The 21,019-nt window shown below is 42.3% G+C and overlaps 1 protein-coding gene across 3 annotated transcripts in view; it reads left to right on the top strand.

The window, feature by feature from the left end:
* KLHL32 (kelch like family member 32) overlaps positions 1-21,019 on the top strand; it is a 103,932-nt gene that overhangs the window by 20,566 nt on the left and 62,347 nt on the right. For all 3 annotated transcript variants that reach the window (XM_063311885.1, XM_063311911.1, XM_063311902.1), the window contains exon 5: positions 20,509-20,607. In XM_063311885.1, coding sequence (XP_063167955.1) covers positions 20,509-20,607 — 99 coding nt within the window. The remainder of the gene's footprint in view (positions 1-20,508; positions 20,608-21,019) is intronic.

Genomic DNA, 21,019 nt, shown 5'->3' with positions numbered 1-21,019 from the left:
TGCTGTGGTTTTAATAAGTATTCCAGTGAATACCAGTTGGTGATTTAAAAACCTTCCTTTACTTCCTGAGTAGAGAGAGCAAAGCCTGTGACCATGTGTGGCCCTCAGCCAAAAATGCATTCCATGATTGGCACATTCTTCCTGCCAAACAGCTGATTATTGATCTCTTGACTGAAGGAGAATAAAATTCTGGTTTCCTGCTCCCTTTAAAAGTGGGGAACCAGCTATTTTGTATAGAATCACTGTGGATTCAAATCCCTTTCCCTGTGAAACTAGTAAGCAACAATCTACAAGGAATGTTGGTACTGGATATTAAGCCTATTGGTTCTAAGCAGAAAAAAATATTACTTATGAGTTGTATAGATTATAAGTATAATTGCAAAAATATATAAGCTATAATTTAGATACTTAGGCAACTCAAAGAAATTGAAGATAATTGAATATGGAGGATAAGATCTCTTTTTAAGAAAATTACAGAAATCAAGAGAAACTTCTTGTAATGATTGCCTACCCTAACAAAACCAGACTCACAAGTAGAGGCTTAATGATATCTGATTTATTAAAGAATAGTATGCAAATACAGAGAAAGCTGAGAATGAGCAAAAGCGTGCCAAATACAAACTAAAAACCCTCGGTGCGAACGTAATCCCTCCCCTCGTCCAAACCGTTTCAAATTCCCCACCGCAGGTGCTGGTGACAATTTCTGCTGATGTCCTGGGAAGAAAACCTTGAACACACGAAATAACCCAAACACATTCCAATCCAACTGAATGCAGATAACATCTCAGGAGACAGAATCCTCCTCCCCTCCCAACCTAAACACGCATCAGCAAAATGACATGCGAAATGTTACAATGTACTTTTAACATTGAAACGATGAACATGACATACTGCCTCCCCAAAAATAAGTGAAACATCAGGGAGCAGGTTTCAGAGGATAAGCAACATGAAAGCGTCTAACTAAAACAGGAGAATTAACATCACGGGCAGACACCCACTCAGGGTGGGGGAAGTGCTTCCATCGAATCAAGTATTGTAGGGTGCCACGAATCCTGCACGAATCAAGGACCTCCTTCACCTCAAAATGCTGCTGCCCGTCAATCAGGATCAGAGCAGGAGGTGGAGGCTGTGGATGCCAATGGGACGAGTGGCTGACAGGCTTAAGCAAGCTGCAATGAAAAACAGGATGCAACCGTTTCAAATTGTGAGGCAATTCCAATTTAAACGTGACAGGGTTCACAACTCCCACAATGGGAAAAGGACCCACAAACTTGGGAGCCAATTTTCGGGAAGGCTGTGGGGACTTCATGAACTTGGTGGAAAGGTAGACCTGATCACCAATCTTAAAATCAGGTTGAAGGGCTCTCCATTTATCTGCGTGCAATTTATAAGCAGACTGGGTATCCCCCAATGCCTGCTGAATCACCGGCCATGAGTCAGCCAGCTGAGCAGCCCAATCAGAAGCAGAACAGGGCTGCGTAGAAGGTTGTGGCAACTCAGGAATGGGTACAAAATCTCGCCCAGAAACCACCTGAAAAGGGGTGTGCCCCGTGCTCTGATGGACAGCATTGTTGTAAGCCACGTCAGCAAAAGATAGCAGATCAACCCAATTATCTTGCTGATAGTTGACAAATGACCTTAAAAATTGTTCAAGGGTCAAATTTAAAACCTCTGTAGATCCGTCAGTCTCTGGATGCGAAGCAGTGGACAATGCCTGTTTGGTGCCAACCAGTTTCAAAAATGATTTCCAAAAGTGGGAAGTGAACTGTATCCCGTGATCTGTGACCAAGCGGGAGGGGCTACCGTGAATCCGGTAGATGTGTATTAGGAAAAGGCGTGGCAATTGTGGGGCGGAAGGAATAGAAGCACATGGAATGAAATGGGCTTGTTTGGAAAAATAACCCAAATCACAGTCTTTTTCTGACTAAGAGGTAGGTCCACAATAAAATCCATAGAAACCTCCTCCCATGGATGGGATGGGCTCACAACTGGCTGTAAAAGCCCCTGCGGCTTACCCGCCTTCCGTTTTGACATGGCACAGACAGGGCAAGAAGCAACATAGGTTTTTACATCACGTCTCAGGGTAGGCCACCAAAACTGGCGCCATACCAGGTGCAATGTTTTTACAAACCCAAAATGACCAGCTACTTTATCATCATGAGACCTGGTTAAAATTTCCCTTCGCAAGGGAAGTTGTCAGGCGCATAGAGGTGGTTTTGCTTCCAAGCTAACCCATTGTCAAAAGTAACATTGTCTCTATTTTCCTGCAACCAAGTATCAGATTTCAGTTCCTGGAGAAACTGTTGTTGCAATTGAGAGGGAACTGGCGTCCTCCTCCCAGCCGGTGAAACCGAAGCTGGAGGCAGTTGCGCATGGGTTTGGCTGCATGTGACAGCCTGCAACCCCAGCTGGGGCTCCGTCCACACTGTGCCCATGATTTTAGGGGCTTGGACCGAATCCTGGGGCAGGTGGGAAAGTGCATCAGCTAGGAAGTTCTTTCCCGGGACAAACTTCAATTGAAAATCAAAGCGACTAAAAAACTGAGCCCAGCGAATCTGCTTAGGACTGAGTCTGCGGGGTGTTCGGAGCGCTTCTAAATTCTTATGGTCAGTCCAAACTTCAAAAGGGCATTTAGCCCCTTCTAGGAGGTGCCACCACGCTTCCAAAGCAGGCTTGACTGCAAAAGCCTCCTTTTCCCAGACATGCCACCTCCGTTCCGTTTCGGAAAACTTCTGAGACAAATAAGCACAAGGCTTCAAGTGATTGTCAGCATCTGCTTGCAATAAAAGCGCTCCAGTTGAAAAATCAGAAGCGTCTACCTGAACTACAAACGGTCTAGTGGGATCAGGGTGCTGCAAAATCGGTTCAGCAGTGAACAGGCTTTTGAGTTTGTTGAAAGCCACCTGGCAGTCAGTTGTCCAATTCAGCAGTGCCCCCGGGTTCTTTACTTTGCGCGTGTCCCCCAACCCCTTGGTACGTAACAAGTCAGTTAACGGCAATGCAATTTCAGCGAACCCCTGGATGAACTGGTGATAATAATTGCTAAACCCAAGGAAACTTTGGAGTTGTCTCCGAGTGCGTGGGCGCTCCCACCCCAAAATAGCCTGAATTTTCCCAGGGTCCATCTCAATGCCCCTGTCAGAGATCCTATAACCCAAGTAGTCAAGTTGAGTCTTATGGAACTCACACTTGGAAAGTCTGGCAAACAGTTCAGCATTTCTCAGTTTGCTAAGCACCTGTCTCACCAGGCGTTCATGCTCCTCTTCAGTTTCAGTATAAATCAACACATCATCCAAATACACCAGTACACCTTTAAACAAATGTTCATGTAACACTTCATTGATTAATTGCATAAACACCCCTGGTGCCCCCGCCAATCCAAAAGGTAAGACTTTATATTGGAAAGAACCCAGTGGACAATTGAAAGCAGTTTTCCATTCATCCCCCTCCCGTATGCGGATGTGGAAATAGGCTTCCTGCAAATCTAGCTTAGAGAAGATCTTCCCCTTTGCCAGATGTACCAACATGTCTTTTATTAATGGCAGAGGATATTTGTTTGATATTGAGACCGCATTTAATCCGCGGTAATCTGTACAGAGTCTCAGTGTCCCATCCTTCTTACCCCGGAACAGCACGGGGGCGCCAACTGGTGAATTTCCTGGTTCGATAAATCCCCTGGCCAAGTTTTTATCCACAAACTTCCTCAATGCCGCAAGCTCCTTCTGAGTCATGGTGTAAATCTTCGGCTTGGGCAGTTGAGCGTTGGGGACCAACTCTATCGCACAGTCAGTTTTTTGATGGGGCGGGAGTTGGTCCGCTTCCATCTCACCAAACACATCCGCAAAGTCCTGGTATTTCTCTGGCAAGCCCTCCAGTGGTGTCACATTGAAATGTGGGGTTGCTGCCGCAGCCCTCCCCACCGCAGCAGACAGAACTTGTTCCGCTGCAGGAGCTTGGTAAAAGCCATCGGAAAAAGTCAAAGTCCTGTGTTCCCAATTTATGTAGGGGTTTTGCTGTACTAGCCAGGGAATCCCCAAGATGACGAGGGGATGACCCACAGGTGCTACCACAAATTGTAACCCCTCACGGTGGCTGCCCAATTGCAACGCCACCGTTCCCGTGAAATGAGTCACCAGTTTCCCTCCCGCTATTGTACCATCCAGCTGGGTGAAAATCATGGGCTGCTGCAATGGGAAGCTGGGTAAGTCCAAAGCAGCCACCACGTCAGGGTGCATTAAACATCTCGAACACCCCAAGTCGATTAACACCCAAACCTCAACGGTCTTAGTGCAGGAGCCTAACTTCACTTTCACATTCAGCGTGGGACAATTTGCACTCACCAAAACATCTTCGCGCCCGTCATCCACCACCTGCCCACAGGCGCTTTTCAGAGCAGGTGGCTGGTGTTTCCCGCCGGCTCTTTTAGATTATTTTCGTCCTCTCCCCCAAAGTAAGGAACCTCCTCCACTTTGGTTTCCGCCTTGGCTGCCTTCATTTTCCTGGGCAGTGAGGGCGATTTGCCCTCCGCTTTTACGGACCGATCGTCTGGCCTGGGTTTTGGGCAAGCAGCCGCCCTGTGGCCCTCCTTCCCGCACCGAAGGCACTGCCCTTTGGCATAACGGCGCTCCCTCTCCTCCTCCCAGGCACGTTGCCTGGGTTTCCCAGTCGTGGCAGTGGGTCGGGATCCCTTGCTGAGCACCGCGTGTCTCAGCGCCTTCCTACTGTGTGCGAAAGTCTCATGGGCATGTTCAGCCTTCCCTGCCAACTGTATCCATTCATACAAAGTATCTGGGTCGTCTCTGCCCAACGACCACTGCAGGACCTCCATGTTCAGCCCATCCTTAAACAGCTCTATTAAGGTGGCCTGGGACCAGTCCTCAACCTTTCCAGCCAAAGCGTAGTCGGCTACAGATCTTTGCCCCTGGCTGAGTTCTTTTAGAGCCCTCTTCGCCCTTTCTTTGGCTAATGGGTCTACAAAGTGCAGCTTTAATGCCCACAGGAATTCTTTGAAATCCTCCAGCTCAGGAGCATCCGCCTCATTTAACTGGACAAACCAGTCAGCAGCCCGCCCCTTTAGCTTGGTGGCAATGGCATTTATCTTGGCCCTTTCAGAACGGAAATACGGTCCGAATTCATCCATATAACTACTTGCATTGGTAAGAAAGAATGACAGCTTAGTTGGATCCCCGTCAAATTTGACTGTAAAGTCTTTAACCCCCGCTCCAGGCAGGCCCCTCGCCACATCTGGGTGGTCGGTCTTTCTTTTGGATACTGGAGATCTCCGCTCTCGAAGAGGGGACCTCGAAATTCTCACTGTGAGATTTTGGCTCAGCCCTGTGCCATCTCCTTCCTCTTTCCGCCGATCGAGGAGGAGAAGAAGGGGACGAATACCTGGTGCTGTGGGGTTGTGGCTCAGCCCTGTGCCTTCTCCTGCCTCTTTCCACCGAGCGAGGAGGAGGAGAAGGGGACGAATACCTGGTGCTTGATTCTCCTCTCCCCCTCTCCCGGGGCCCCTAGTCCATTGACAGTTTCTTTAACATATATTCTATCGACTCAAATTTGGCCTCCAATAGTCTTATCCTTTCAGGGGTTTGAGAATCCTCTTTCCCTCCCCCATCCTGCCTCACAACAATTGGGGACATCGGGTACCGCTGCTTCCAAGATGTCTTGGACGTCCCTGGTAGGGGTCCCCGTGCTTCATCCCAAGTGATCAGCTTGCCAGGCGACTCTTCGGTAGGCTCAGGGGCTCCTTTTCCTACAACCTCCTCTTCCTCCGGACTGGAACACGAAATCTCCTGTACCTCAGATAGTTCCTGAGTAGGGACCCTCTCCGTTCTCCTCACCGTGGAGTCGGGTTCCCCATCGCTCGTGTCCTCGCTTTCCCAGGTTTAGGGTTTTGGTTCGGTCATCGCTAGCACTACTCCCTCACAAGATAAATCCGGAAAGGGGCTAACGGTAAATTTTTAAGATTCTCAGCTTTATGTAATGATTGCCTACCCTAACAAAACCAGACTCACAAGTAGAGGCTTAATGATATCTGATTTATTAAAGAATAGTATGCAAATACAGAGAAAGCTGAGAATGAGCAAAAGTGTGCCAAATACAAACTAAAAACCCTCGGTGCGAACGTAATCCCTCCCCTTGCCCAAACCGTTTCAAATTCCCCACCGCAGGTGCTGGTGACAATTTCTGCCGATGTCCTGGGAAGAAAACCTTGAACACACGAAATAACCCAAACACATTCCAATCCAACTGAATGCAGATAACATCCCAGGAGACAGAATCCTCCTCCCCTCCCAACCTAAACACGCATCAGCAAAATGACATGCGAAACGTTACGATGTACGTTTAACATTGAAATGATGAACATGACACTTCTAAGCACAATAAAGGATGAGAGCAAAGTTTTACTAGTAATAGAAGATATAAAGAAGAGAATGGTGTGAAGATAGGCAGAACTGTACAAAAAAGATCCCCAAATCGATTATTTATATGAAGGCTTGGCCATTTAACTAGTCAGACATTCTAAAGTAAGATTAAATGGGCCCTAGAAAACACTGCTAACAACAAAGCTGCAGGAGGTGATGAAGTAGTGGTGGAACTGTTAAAAATCTTAGAAGATGATGCAGTTAAAGTGCTACTTTGCATTATAAGTAGATATGAGAAACACAAAAGTGGCCAAGGGACTGAAAAGATCAATTTATACTTTTTGTTGTACCCCACCCACAATCTGTTTTGATTGTAAGAGGCTATAAATATTGTAAAATAAATAAATATTCAAAAGCCAAAAAAGGGCACTGCTAGAGAATGCTTAAATTACCAAACAATTGCCCTATTTCACACACTCATAAGATGTTCTAAGTTCTATAACCCAGACTTCAGCAATGTGTGGAATGTGAACTGCCACATGTATAAACTGGATTCAGAGCTTAATGGATAGAAAATAGAAAAGGCAAGGGAATTCCTGTAAGACATCTATTTTTGTGGTGTTATATTAAGGCTTTTGAGTTGCAAATCGCAACAATCTGTGGATAGTCCTTAAAAACATGGGTGTACCAGGCCACCCCATCTGCTTATTGAAGAATTTGTATGATGACCAGGAAGCAACAATTGGAATGGAATATGGAGCAACTAAATGGTTGAAAAGAAAGGAATACCCCAGGGTTGTATATTTTCCCATTATTTATTTAAAAGCAGAATATGTAACAAAGACTGCTGGATTAAAATAAATAGAAATTGGAATTAAAACTGCTGGGAGAAACATCAACAACCTCAGATGGACTGGTATGCCACTTTGATGGCTGGAAGCAAGGAAGACTTAATAAATCTCTTGCTAAAGGTGAAAGAAGAGAGTACAAAAGTAGATCTGCTGCTGAATAGTAACTCCTCCCCCCAAAACCTCTAAGAGTATGTCAATAGGCAATGTCAACTCAATGCAGATAGGCAGAGAAGAAGTTGAAGTTGTAGCAGTCTTTATCTTCACAATCAAAAATTCACAGAGATGTTAATTGTAACCATGAAATAAAGTGACATCTGGGAGAAAGACTACAATAACTTTAGACAGAATATGAAATGCCAAGGCATCACATTTTAGATTTATGAACTAAGAATCAGTTAAAAGTAAGCTGGCTGATTTCTAAATTGGATTCTAAAATGAATTTTGCAGCCTGTGACCATCCTGATGGTAACCATATATGAGAAAAGTCTAACAGTTTTGTTTGTTCGCTTTTCCTGGAATGTTTTCCTGAGAGACATGCTTTTGAATGATAGAAGCTGTCAGCGGGAAAAACCTCCCAGAAGAATTCCAATCCACAAGGTTCGATGATGCAGAGAAAAGAGTTTATTTGTAACGCGTTTGCAAAGGCGGGTCCCTCTGTGCAAGAAGGAACCCTGAATAGAGTTAACACCATACTTTTATACCCTCTCTGCCTGTTCTCCCCCTCCTTTGAAAGTTCAGCTCACATTCTTCCTGTTACCTTGAAGTAGCCACTTTGATTTACAAATTTACAATGCCAGCAGGATGTCAGGATGTTCCTGCAATCCTTATCGTTGTTTTTGACTCTGATGGCTCACCAGATCCTAGTTTAATTTACATAAGGTCAGATAACCGTGATTGCCTTTTTGTCAGGAAGAGGAAAAACAGACATGTGATGAAGGTAATCAACACCTCCTTGAGACATGTATGGTTATCAATCACATCCTCAAGAATGTATTTAACTTCATCCTAATTCTAATGTTTGTATATATATATATCAGGGCCTGCATTTCCCCCTTCACACAAAAGTTTACACAATCCTAATAATCCCTCCCCCTTGCGTGACCTTGCTGGCGCCGGCTATTACCCACTATCTCAGCTACAAATTCTAAACCTAATGACTGTTTTAGCACCCATTTTCCTTCCTCCCCCTCCTTCCTTTCAGGCAGTCCTTTTTCTCTTTTAGATGAGTTTAAGGCACATTCAGGGGTTCTGTGAACCCCTCATTTTTCCCCCTCTCACAATCCCCCCTTCCACTACTGACTTATATTTTCTGCCTTAAACTCAAAAAGTTTTAAAATGTGTTTCTCTTCTATGTATTCTTTTGGATCATTGTCTTTTAATCTTTGGTACATAATCTTCTGGGGGGCCATACTTTCAATTGTGCTTTGGACAATATTTTTGATAAGCGGGATGAGACATGGGATACACAATAATCCTACCAGGATCAAAATTCCCATCATGAGAGCTTGCTTTCAGCTCGTGAACAGCCCACCTAAGAGTTAAATATCCCCTTCCAAGTTTGAACCGGGATGTGTCATCAGTCCACTCGTGACTCAGGCGCCAGCCTATAAGGTTAACAAATCCAAACCGTGGATTAACCATAGTTCCATACTACAGGTAGGCTGGATTTCAGAACTGATTCTTAATACTTTTTCATATGGAAATATAAATTCCCTATTGTTCTAAATTGAGTACATCTTCAAAGCTTCCCTTGAACCCTGTGACTCTCTTTTCCAGGTTCAGGGACCCTTATGGTCATCAAAACTACAAGGTATTAGACAAAAAGGTTCAGGCGCATGGTGCACCCTATTTCTTGGTCTTTCTGGGGCTGCACAGTCCAGTGTCCAGCAGTGTTTGGCAACACCAGTGTCTTCTTTAGGGTTTTTCCCAACTCATTTGCCGACTCCCCTCCGTCTGGTTTGACTCAATTTTCAGACTTAAAAGGATGCCTGCTTGTTCCAACAGTAGGGCTCTGTGTTCCTGTAGATAGGGAGACAAGGACAAGACTTGCGCAGATAACTGTTTCAAATGCTTGCAGACAAATTTCTTCCCCATGGCATGCATGTCTCCTACTTCTCCACTAAGAATTCCAAGATAGAGTCACCCATCTCAAATGAACTGACTCCTAGTCTTCTCTTAGGAGCAATCCAGAGACTTAGTATTGTCACTAAAAAGGCCTGTGTCCATGTTAATCCTGCCTTTGGTCCTAGCCTCTCCAAGTTTCTTTTCAGCCTATAAAGAAAGCCTTTCACCTATTCTAAGAAACAGTTCACCCCTGGGCCACCCCCCTTCTGGAGGTTCATTCCCCTGGAGTTGAACCTGGTTGGTCTTTGGGTTGTCCTTTTGGCATATCACACATCTCTCACACACACCTGTTTGGCTTTCAAAAAGATTCCAGGACAAATAAATATTCTAGGCGAACAAATCTCTGAAGCATTTGTCCCATGTGACTAGATTGGTAGGTGTAGGTTTGGATATACTTAAGCACTACTTTGGATAAAACTAATTTTTCTGCCCTAGCAAAATACCACCCTAAATAAGTAGATTGGCCATCTCTTCACCACCTGACCCAATTGCTTAAACAACAAGGCTTTTTCAAAACCCCCAAAATTGTGTCAAGACTTTTAGAGCCAAACCTCTAATTTTAATAACTTCATTTCTCTTTTCTAATAAAACCATATTATATACTTCACTTGCCAATATTTAATTTCCCAATAACTTCCTTAAAATCAAAACTTGTAAAACAATCACCACAAAAAGAAAGCATTGACATAAGAGCCCATCTAGTGTTTGGAGTGTTTCCATAACCAAATTGTCAAAACAAAAACAAAAAACAAAAATTCAGATAGATCATACCAGTCCATGGAGGCTCTACTAAACCCATATATTGTCCAAAAAATTTTTTTCCTCTCCTGTTTTTATCATCATGTGCTATGTTGAGGAGTGATTAAAATTTAATCCATATAAAATTTATAAAAACACACACACTTCTCTAAAACTGGAATGCCAGGGGCAGAGCAGAGTACTTCTCTGGAACTGCCCACATTCCCCCCCTTTTCACAAGAGGAGTAATCATTCCCTTCCACAGCAGAAAGAGAAATCTCTGAAACTTAAAAGATTGCCCCTGGAGTGTGTAAAGGTATTGTAAAAGGAAGAATCCTAAAAAGATGGGGGAGTAAAGGATCTTCTGTAAAAGCATTGCCCCTCCCCTCTGTCACCCTTCTCTCCCCTCATCTGGATCCTCAAGCTTGTAACAAGCAGGCAAGAGGCAGACAGTAAGGGGGAGGAGTTTGGGTGAGACTGGGCAAATAATGAAACACACATACACCTCAAACAATTAAAAAAAATGGGAAAGGATTGACAAAAACCTTTCAACTTTCCCATCATATGCATTCAAAGCACACAAATCACAACATACACACAAAACCAGAATAAATGGTGGATGCAGGCATGGCCAGAACCTGCAGCCTCCTAAGGAATAGACTCACACAATCTCTTAACTCTCTTTTCACAACTCAAAACAGTTTCTCAACCTTACGTGTACGCACACATTCAGACAAACAAATGCTCTCAAAAAGAAAACTGCACACCAATGCCTCAACAGGCTGTTGCCACATGCACTCCATCACAGCCCTGCAGGAACACAGAAGCTCTTCCTCCCTGCCTCTCAGCCAGGAGAAAGGAATGCTTTATTAAAAGGGCGATAGCTCCCATCAAGATGAATCTAGCCTCTCCCATGCCTATTGGAGACAATCCACACTCTCAACTGCCCTATTGTGATTTAACTCAACTCCCCTCCCCAGAGAGCCTGCGTCTCTCCAGGTCCTTTCCGCGCCTGTTTGCTTCTCGAGCCCTCTATTCTATGGAATACCTCCTCGACCCAATCTTCCGAGAACTCCCCCTGCCTCCCCCTCTTTGGGGCCGCAAACCTTGAGCTGAAAACAAGGCATTTCATTTCATCTTTCTTTTTCTTTCTTTCTTTCTCTCTCTCCTCCTGGGGTTGCCCTGCAAACACCCTGTTCATTTATGGGCTCTGCCAGCACCCCCCTTTTTCTGGCAGCTCAGTATAGTCTACCTGTGCCCTTTGAAACGGCCAGGAAGCTAACGGTCGCCCCCCTGCCTCTTTCTTTCTAGCTGCCTTTTTGTTGACTTTTAAGCAAATTAAGCATTTCCAACACACACTATGGGCTATGGTCCACATAGTTAAGCACCAAAACTTCCTTTTACTGCTTCAACCAGAGCATTGGTTCCCCAATGCCCTCCTTCATGCACTTTTCCAGAATTCCCCTCATGACTTTGGGAGATACTCCTTCTGCCCCTCCTTCCGTTTGCCACCCTTTCTCTGTTTCTCTGCAACCCTCCTCTCTTAACTTTTTCTTTCTTGCTCAGTGGGTTTCCAGACCAGGCTCTCTGGAGGATCCAAAATTGGCACTGCCACCATTTGTAATTCCAATTGGCCAGCGGCCTCCTTTGCCCCTTTATCCGCCCACCGATTTCCCACCACCTCCAGGCTATGGCCTCTCTGATGAGCTGGTATATAAACTACGGCAATTTTATGGGGTCGCATCAGCATCTCCAAAGTTCTTCCACCTGCTGGACATGCTCCACCCGTTTCCCATCAGCTTTTATAAGACCGCTTTCTTGCCAGATTTCCCCAAAAGTGTGTACCACCCCATAGGCATTCTTTCTCTCAAGTCATCTCACCATCACAAGTTCATTCTTATTTCTCCTCCACTTTATTTAATTCACTTTTACCCAATTCCCTTCCACACAAATTAAATTGGTCACCTACTCACAGTACTGAACACATGGCACAATCAAATCCCATGTCCCTCCATCCACAGCAAATAACAGAAGGGATGGCATAGCCAAAAATTTGGAAGACCCACAGCCTGGCCAGGGCTATGGATTTCCGAAAACCTGAAGCATTTCCCCTTTTACTGTGGAGGAGTTCAGTTCCTTAAAGGGACAGACTCACGTTTAACTCCTTAAGGGACAAGCTCACATAGCTTTTCTCTCCCTCTTCAGACTTTCTCTCCTCAGCTCAGGACAGATGCCCATGCCACACACACACATGAGCACACACACACTCTGCACCATTTCCCTCAACAAATATACATACCAATACACAGACAAACACCTACAATCAGAAAACATTTTCACATACTCATACAAATTCTGACAGTCCTGAAGGACTCCCAGGATTGATTTCCACCGGTTCTCTTCTTCCCCGCCATTTCCACACCGATACTTTCCTCATCTCTGAGTGGCGGCGTCCTGCTGTGTTCCCTTTGTTCCATAACCTCCCTTATTATTGCTACCCTGATCCTGCCCTCCTGCTTACGTTTTTCTCTGTTTCTTTTAAGAAATCCTTGATCAACACTAGCCCCCTCTCGACCTTCTGATTGTTTTACACCCAAGGTAGAGTACTCCAGCCCACGCTGGATTTGCTTTCCAGCAATTTTAAGCCTCTGACTGTCGGGGGCAAAACCGGGCCGGCCTCCCAGCAAGCGCTGGCTAGTTTTAAAGTCCAACCTCAACCTATGGCATCGAGACGAGTTTAAAAAGGCATTCCTCATCGCTGCTGTCCTCTTTACTTACAAAAATGCCTGTGGGCGGGTCTGGCCCTTCCCAAGACACATGATACCAGACTTCTACATAAGGCACCTGGTCCGTGAGACCATGTTCCACAATATAGTCCTTTTATTGAGTGATCCAATATCCATCAGTCATTCTCTCTTTGTTCCAGTAGTATGGAGCTTCGGGATTAACCAATGGATAGGTGGGCCACTGCTTCATACACAACCTAATCATTTTTAACTTGCTTAAATCCCTAGTATACTTCTTTAGCCAAGGCATATTCCACTGGTTTATAACCTGTCCTAGGGGCACATCCGGATCTGGCCCCTTGCTGGATGCTCCTCCATTGCCAGCCTCCAGTCTCCTAGGTAGTTTGCTCTGTGCCTTCCCCATGACTGACCGTTTTTCACTGATCTTGCCCCGAGGACTCCAGCCCGCGCTGGATGCGAATTTTAAGCCCTCTCTTTAGCAGCAAGATCTTGTCAGACTCCCAGCAGACGCTGGCTATTTTTAAAGTCTGGCTCCTTCTACACCCGTCCTCGATGGAGCACTACAGCCGACCTGAGGCACCGGACTCTCACGGCTACCTGCAGGAACTGCGACTGTTTAACCACCCACACAAAGGGTCCCTTGGTCAGTCACGTTCTCCCACAAGCCTTACAACTCACCTATTCCAGCCCTCATCAGAGCCTACGACTGGACAATCCTCAACTGATCCTCAATCAGTTGGCCCTCCAACCGGTTGGTCTTCTTCGCCCGCTGCCCCAGCAGCCGGGCTTCACCTCTTTTCTCTGGACCGTCACTCTGTATAGGAACCTGGGTAGACAGTCCCGAGGGGTCTCGAACAGGGACGCTTCGACAATGGGAAGCGGTGGCCACTTACCCTTTTACTGGAACCCCTCGGGACCGGCAACACCTCAGGCTCCTGGCTGGCTCGCCAAATTGTCAGCGGGAAAAACCTCCCAGAAGAATTCCAATCCACAAGGTTCGATGATGCAGAGAAAAGAGTTTATTTGTAACGCGTTTGCAAAGGCGGGTCCCTCCGTGCAAGAAGGAACCCTGAATAGAGTTAACACCATACTTTTATACCCTCTCTGCCTGTTCTCCCCCTCCTTTGAAAGTTCAGCTCACATTCTTCCTGTTACCTTGAAGTAGCCACTTTGATTTACAAATTTACAATGCCAGCAGGATGTCAGGATGTTCCTACAATCCTTATCGTTGTTTTTGACTCTGATGGCTCACCAGATCCTAGTTTAATTTACATAAGGTCAGATAACCGTGATTGCCTTTTTGTCAGGAAGAGGAAAAACAGACATGTGATGAAGGTAATCAACACCTCCTTGAGACATGTATGGTTATCGATCACATCCTCAAGAATGTATTTAACTTCATCCTAATTCTAATGTTTGTATATATATATATCAGGGCCTGCATTTCCCCCTTCACACAAAAGTTTACACAATCCTAATAATCCCTCCCCCTTGCGTGACCTTGCTGGCGCCGGCTATTACCCACTATCTCAGCTACAAATTCTAAACCTAATGACTGTTTTAGCACCCATTTTCCTTCCTCCCCCTCCTTCCTTTCAGGCAGTCCTTTTTCTCTTTTAGATGAGTTTAAGGCACATTCAGGGGTTCTGTGAACCCCTCATTTTTCCCCCTCTCACAAAGCCATAGTTAAAAGCGGTGAGGTGTTTCTATTCCCATGTGGTAACTCAAAGCTATTGAAGTACTAATGGTAAAACCCTCAAGGTATTATGCAGGTATAATTCAAAACAGTTGTTAGCAAATGAGTGGTTTTGGGCATTAACCTCCATCCTTTTCTGAGAAGTCTTAGGGCTCAGCCATATACTGTCTTTGCCCTGGTGCCAAAATGCTTATCATGACTGACTGACTATATTTGTAACCTTCACCTTGTATTACAGATTGTAGGATGGGCCTTAAATTGGAAAATGTTGGAGTATGGCTTTACCATGGATCATTTGAAGCAAAAGTAGAAAAATGTTTTCTTGTTGAGGCTAGTGTTCCAGTCCATTTGGAGCAGCCATGGGGATAGGCTAAAGCAGACTGTGAACCCAAAAGTGGACAATGATACCCATTCTTTCTGACTTCTTTTTTCTACCTAACACTCTTTCCCCTGTCCTGCAAGCTGCTGGCTGCAGGAAAGGGTAAAGTAATTCTCAGCATTAGTCTGAACTAATCTTTTGTTTAAAGGACTTTTGAAATTAGGACCCTAGGATTGTAAGTGGCCAAATCCTGATCCATCTAAACCTGTCATGAAACTAATGTGGCATGTCAGAGAGGTCTTTGGTGTTTTGTGTCATAACATCTCCTGTACAAAAAGTGTAAGGTGAGGAAGGGTTCAGCAAAGATGTAACAGGTGATCCAGTTCAAATTCTTACATAGCCATGAAGTTAATCCAGTAAACTTCAACTAATTACTTCTTCTCAGCCACACTTATTTCACAGAATTTATGGAAGGATAAAATGCTAGGAAGTGAACCATATATATGCTCTGAGCTTCTTGGAGGAAGCATGCCATGTTTTGCACAACTGTGATGTGATCCAGTGCATGTTTTTTTAAAAAAATATGAAACATTATTATAAACACTTTACATTCTTCAGGCTGATAGCCAAAAATAGTGTAGATGCAGAAAAGTTAAATACTGAAACAAAATAAAAAAGTAAAACATTAATCCCTCCTTTATTATTTTTTTAATCACTGCTTAAGTATTGGCTCTTTTCTTGAAATTTTTGAGATTTTTGCTTATATTTATGTAAATTGTTTTGTCTCATATTTTTTCATTGATCTCTTGACTTTTTTTTCTTAAAAACCATATAGTATTCCAAATGTCTAAACCTGCCCTTGAAGTGTAAGGGAGCCATTCCTGCTTGAATTTAGTTAATGTTCTATTATTAATATGTACAGTCTGTTTCACTATTGCAACATATTCTGATTTGAGTCTTCTTTTATAGTTGGCAAGGTTTCACTTTTCCAATGTTGTGCCAAATTGGTTCTTACTCCTGTCAGTTTATACCCTAGTAGATTATGATACTTCTTGTTTATACTCTCTGGAATTATTTCTACTAAAAATATTTGTGGTTTCAATTCAAATTTTATTGTTAAGATGCAGTGCACACTTGACTATTCATGGTAAACTGATCCTCCTGTGTCTTACCGATAGGCATCTAGCATCCTGTACTGCATTGTGCTGCATGTGAAATATTTAATTAAGCTTACTCACTTAAAGATATACTTCACAGTTTGATCCCTGTATCATTCTTTTACTTACTTGCTTATATATTTCTGATAGTATGGAAGTAAAAAATTTATTTTCTGGAAAAAGTGGGTATCTTGAGACCTCTAGTGAAAACATTGGGTGTTGCAGGGATTTAGTATTAAAAATGGGACATTAAATGTACCTGGTGAAGCTTAATTCTTCCTGTTCGTCAAAGGCTGGATTCATGAGAATCCATAAATAATTTAGGCAACTTCATAGGAAAATCACTCTTTATAGAAAAATTACTCTATTGAAAAAGAATTGTATTGAAATGCAGTTTTCATATTTAGTACTAAGTAGCTAATATATTGCAAAGGCATGTGTAGTATTTCAGTCATCACTCTGTTATTTTTTTGTTGTTCAGTTAACTTTATTTAATCCCTTTTGGTCAACCTGGGTTTCCAGTTTTATTTCAGAAGTATGCAGCTAGTAGTTTTCAGGAGATAGTTGGGAATGTAGAAAGCCACTATACTGTATACCCAAGTGAATCTGTCCAGCTCAAATGGCAGTCACACTATAGGGTTTCAGACAGAAATCTTTTCTTGTCCTGATGTTAACCTTAAAATTATTTAGGAATTCTGATTGCCCTAACCTTGTCCCTGATGGTCCAAAGATCCTTATGGCATGTAGAACTTTCCACTAGTTAAAGCTAGTGCAGTGGCTACAATTGCTCTTAACTGAGATAATGAATTAGCCATACCTAATAAACTCTGGATTACTATATTGCGTGGAACCTGCTTGATAAGCCTCAGAAACCTTGTTTAGTGGCATATTTTGTGTAACATTGCTGGACTCCTTTTTAGCACAATCCAGAGGGCTTATAGTTACTATTTAAAGTCTGTTTCTTGATTCAATCACCAAATGGCTATCCTTTCCTAAAGACATGTAGCTATGCACTGAAATTATTATTAGAGACAAATTCTTAAGTTAGATAGGTTGTGGTAAGTTTATGAAAACAACTTTCTTAATTGTGTTTCCCCTTTGGAACGCTGTCCCAAAGAGGTTCGCACAGCATGTGATACTCGCTTCACACCAAAATGTGTAATGTGAAGCCTTTCTTTTCTTCAGATCTCTACAAGCCACACTTGAATTTATTCCTTGGATGTTCATGGAGTTTTCAAAAAATTCCTCTGCTTTTAAAAGCTGTTGTTTGTATGTATATATAGCTCTTGACATAAAACAGTGCCTTTCTGCTAGGTTTGATTGTCTCACCAAGCAGTCCAGTGCCATAATTAGATGGATTGTATTGTCTTTATAGTTAAAAGATAGAATGTATTTAATTTTAAAAAAGCTTTTTATTTTTTTTTAAATACTGCCACGTTCCATGTGGACTCACGGTTGTGGGAAACTGTAGCACTATCTTTGTTTTTGCACATAGATCTGAGAGATCAAGCCATGAATATGTATGGAAAGACACATCTCCATATTATATTGACCACCATTAATAACCAGAACCTATGAAAAGAGGGGGAAAAGAGAGAGAAAACCTATGAAAAGAGAACCAGTTTGGTGTAGTGGTTAAGGCATCAGGCTAGAAACTGGGAGACCGTGAATTCTAGTCCCACCTTAGGCACAAAGCCAGCTGGGTGACCTTGGGCCAGTCACTTTCTCTCAGCCCTAGGAAGGAGGCAACGGCAAACCTCTTCTGAAAAACCTTGCCAAGAAAACTGCAGGGACTTATCCAGGCAGTCTCTGAGTATCAGACAAAACTGAATAGATTAAAAAGAAATCTGAAGCCTTTTTTTCACACTATTAGCCTTTCTTTTTCAAAATAATAATATCAAAATAAAACCAAGCTGAGAGGACACTGCAGTAATATTGCATATTCTTTTGGGGCTTTTGCCCTATCATTAGGCAAAATGAGGCTGTATTTAGATATCATGACATGGCAAACCAATGTGATCCTCCTCCTCCTCCTCCAACTCCTCCTCCTCCTTTCGCACATAAATGCTTGCAGTTTTGTTTTGTTTTTTTACCTTTTGAATTCTCTGCCTTGGCTATCAAAATAGTTTCTCTAGGCTGTGTGCACCTTAAGTTGGTACTGACATTTCCTGCTCTGCTTTGGGGCAGCAATGTCTCTTAAACTTATGGTTTTTATGTGAAGATCACTTTTATCTGGATTTGGGACCACTTAGAGTTATGTAGGATAGAATGATCTCACCAAATACCTACTGCTATTTTTTTTATATACTTCATAAATTTATATTTTACATAGTTTCAATATAGGATGCTTTGCTATATTTTCCTATGTATGCTTCCTCTCCCATCTGTCAATTAGTGTATTTCTGTTTGGAGAAGGGTTTCTCTATACTTTTACTGCATTTGCTGCCTTGAACTTCCTCTTCCTTATGTTGCAGTATTGTACTGGTCTTGGCGAAAGATCTGTCTGAAACATTGACAGACAGTTCCAGCTAGTGTAACAGTGAATTATATGGTCTGATTTGGTTTAGTGCAGACCTCTGTGTTCCTATGAGTGCCTTAGCTTAGACAACTACCTTTGTGTCTCTAGAAATATGTATGGATGTTGTGCTTCCCTTTCCCTTTTGTTGCAAAGAGAAACATTCTTGTAACCAGTACTTTATAACTAGCTAAGCATCTTGTTTGCAAAAGCCTTCAAACACAGTTGGGACATTTGAAATTGTGCATCCACAGCTTTGTAAAAAATGACATCAAGAAGCGTCATTTTGTTTAGTTCCGGGGGCAGGTATGGTGAACTGAAGATGACTGTGGCAAAGACCAAGGAACTGGTGACTAGATTGGTTCCTTGGAACTTCTCTGGATAAGAAGAGGATGGGAGATCTCCCACATGTGCTCTGGACAGATGCGCCTCTTGGGGAGACCACAGGACAGCAGTTTTCTGCAGGTTTGAGTGCTGGGAGGTGAAGAGATTAGCCATCTTGCTGGCAACTGTGGCAGAGCCTTTTAAAAGACATGAAGTCCGCAAACCTTACTTTCTAATCACTTTTGGAAATTGCCTGTTTAACCATCTTAAAGCTATTAGAGACCTTCAGAATGACAAGTTTGAAGAGTCATCAGGAGAGGTTTATTTTCGACTCTGAATAAAAGAAAAATTATAAGATTAAGAACTTAAATAATTTGAAATAAACAGAGAAAAGCTAAATAAGATTTTGATCTAAGAAAATTAAAAATGGATTAAGGGTCCAGGTGAATTTGGAATATTGACTTTTACTGTAAGATTTTGGAATTAACTATAAAAAAATAGCTTCTCGTGGAAACACAGACTTACTTTGGCTATCTTGGCTATTGTAAGCAATAACAAAGATAAGTTACTTTATGATTTTAGCAACTGAACACTAGAGGGGACTAACAATTCTAAGCAGAAGGAAAAAAGAATACACGTCTGTTCTTGATGTCTGTTAATACTGGGACTTACAAAATGACACAAAACATTAAACATCTTTTAAGAATGCAGCCAGAAATTAATAACTACAATATCAACAGTGTCAGTAATGATATCTGCTTCTATGGATAGACTATGTCCAAAAGATATTAATGAAGGAATGATGTGTATGGAACAAATTTTACCTGACAAGACAAAGAAAGTACAGAATGTGGAACTACAAATGACAGGCCAAGAGAATGATTTGGAAAAGGATGCTTTACTGGATATATGTACAAAATAAACTGGCTGAAGTTCTAAAAATTAAAAGGGAAATAAAAATGATAAACCAAGAGTGACCAGGAAAATGTTTTCTTATTGGATCTACAAAAGAGGCTTGTTAAAGCCTTGAAGAAATCTGTGCGACGGGATAAAGAAGAATTGAAGAGAAATCAAATCCTATGACAGTATTTGATTGAATTAAAGATCAAGACTGTTAGAAATAAAAGGAAGAATATAAAGTTGGTTTATTTGATCAAGGTTAAAATGAGACTTTTTTCTTTCTTTCTTTTGTTCTTTCTTTTTTGCAATGTTCTCGCAACCCTTTATGGACTTTTTGCTGATACCAGGATTGAAAAGTTGATCTTTTATGGATTTACTTGTAGATAAGGGATGGGATATGGGATGAAAAGATATTTGTTAGTAACATTTTAAGGGGTGAAGAATTACTAAACTTGTTTATACTTCTGATGAAAGTTGGAAATCATTTCTTTATATATTTATTTTCTTTTTCTTTATCTCCCTCCCTCCCTCCCTCCCTTCCTTCTCGCTTTCTCGCTTTCTCTCTTTCTCTTTCTTTTTCTTTTTTTCCTGCACTTTTTATTCTTTTATTCTTTTTGTTTAAATTTAGTTTGTATTAGTTTTTACTATTGTAATCAAAATTCTTAATAAAAATTAAAAAAGAAAAGTCACTTTGCATGTTTTCCAGAACACTTTTACAGACAGGAATCTTAAAGGTTTGATTTTGTTTTGTTTTAATATTTGCTTAAAGGTTCTTCTGGAGCCAGGAGTGATTCAGGATGTGCTTGCTGCAGGAAGCCATCTCCAGCTGCTGGAGATGCTTAGTTTATGTTCACACTATCTTGTCCAGGTAAGGATAATAGAATGGATGTTTTTCTTTATTTTTCCAGGCCCAGGTCAAATGTTATAAAGATGGTTTTCAAAGTAAGTATAGATCAATGTGGTAATTAGCATGGATTGTCAAAAACAAATCTTGCCAGATTAAACTTCTTTAATAGATTATGAGTATGCTGTAGACACAATATATCTTTATCTCAGTAAGCCATTTGACAAAGTTGTGATTGGCAACCTGATTACGTATGGGCTGAGTAGTATGACATTAAGAGAAAGCTGCCTCAAGAATGGTGCTCAAAAACTGCTCATCCAAGCTACCTTATCAGACTAAGTCAAACATCAGATAAGATTCCACAACGTTTAGTCCTGGGCCTGTACTCTTCAGCCTTTTTTTTTTAATTACTTATATGAATGGCTGGAGGAAATGC

Source organism: Candoia aspera, chromosome 1 (genome assembly GCF_035149785.1).
Source record: "Candoia aspera isolate rCanAsp1 chromosome 1, rCanAsp1.hap2, whole genome shotgun sequence".
Taxonomy (NCBI): Eukaryota; Metazoa; Chordata; class Lepidosauria; order Squamata; family Boidae; genus Candoia; species Candoia aspera.
The sequence above is the reverse complement of the archived record's forward strand: the minus strand, read 5'-3'. Positions and strand labels throughout refer to the sequence as shown.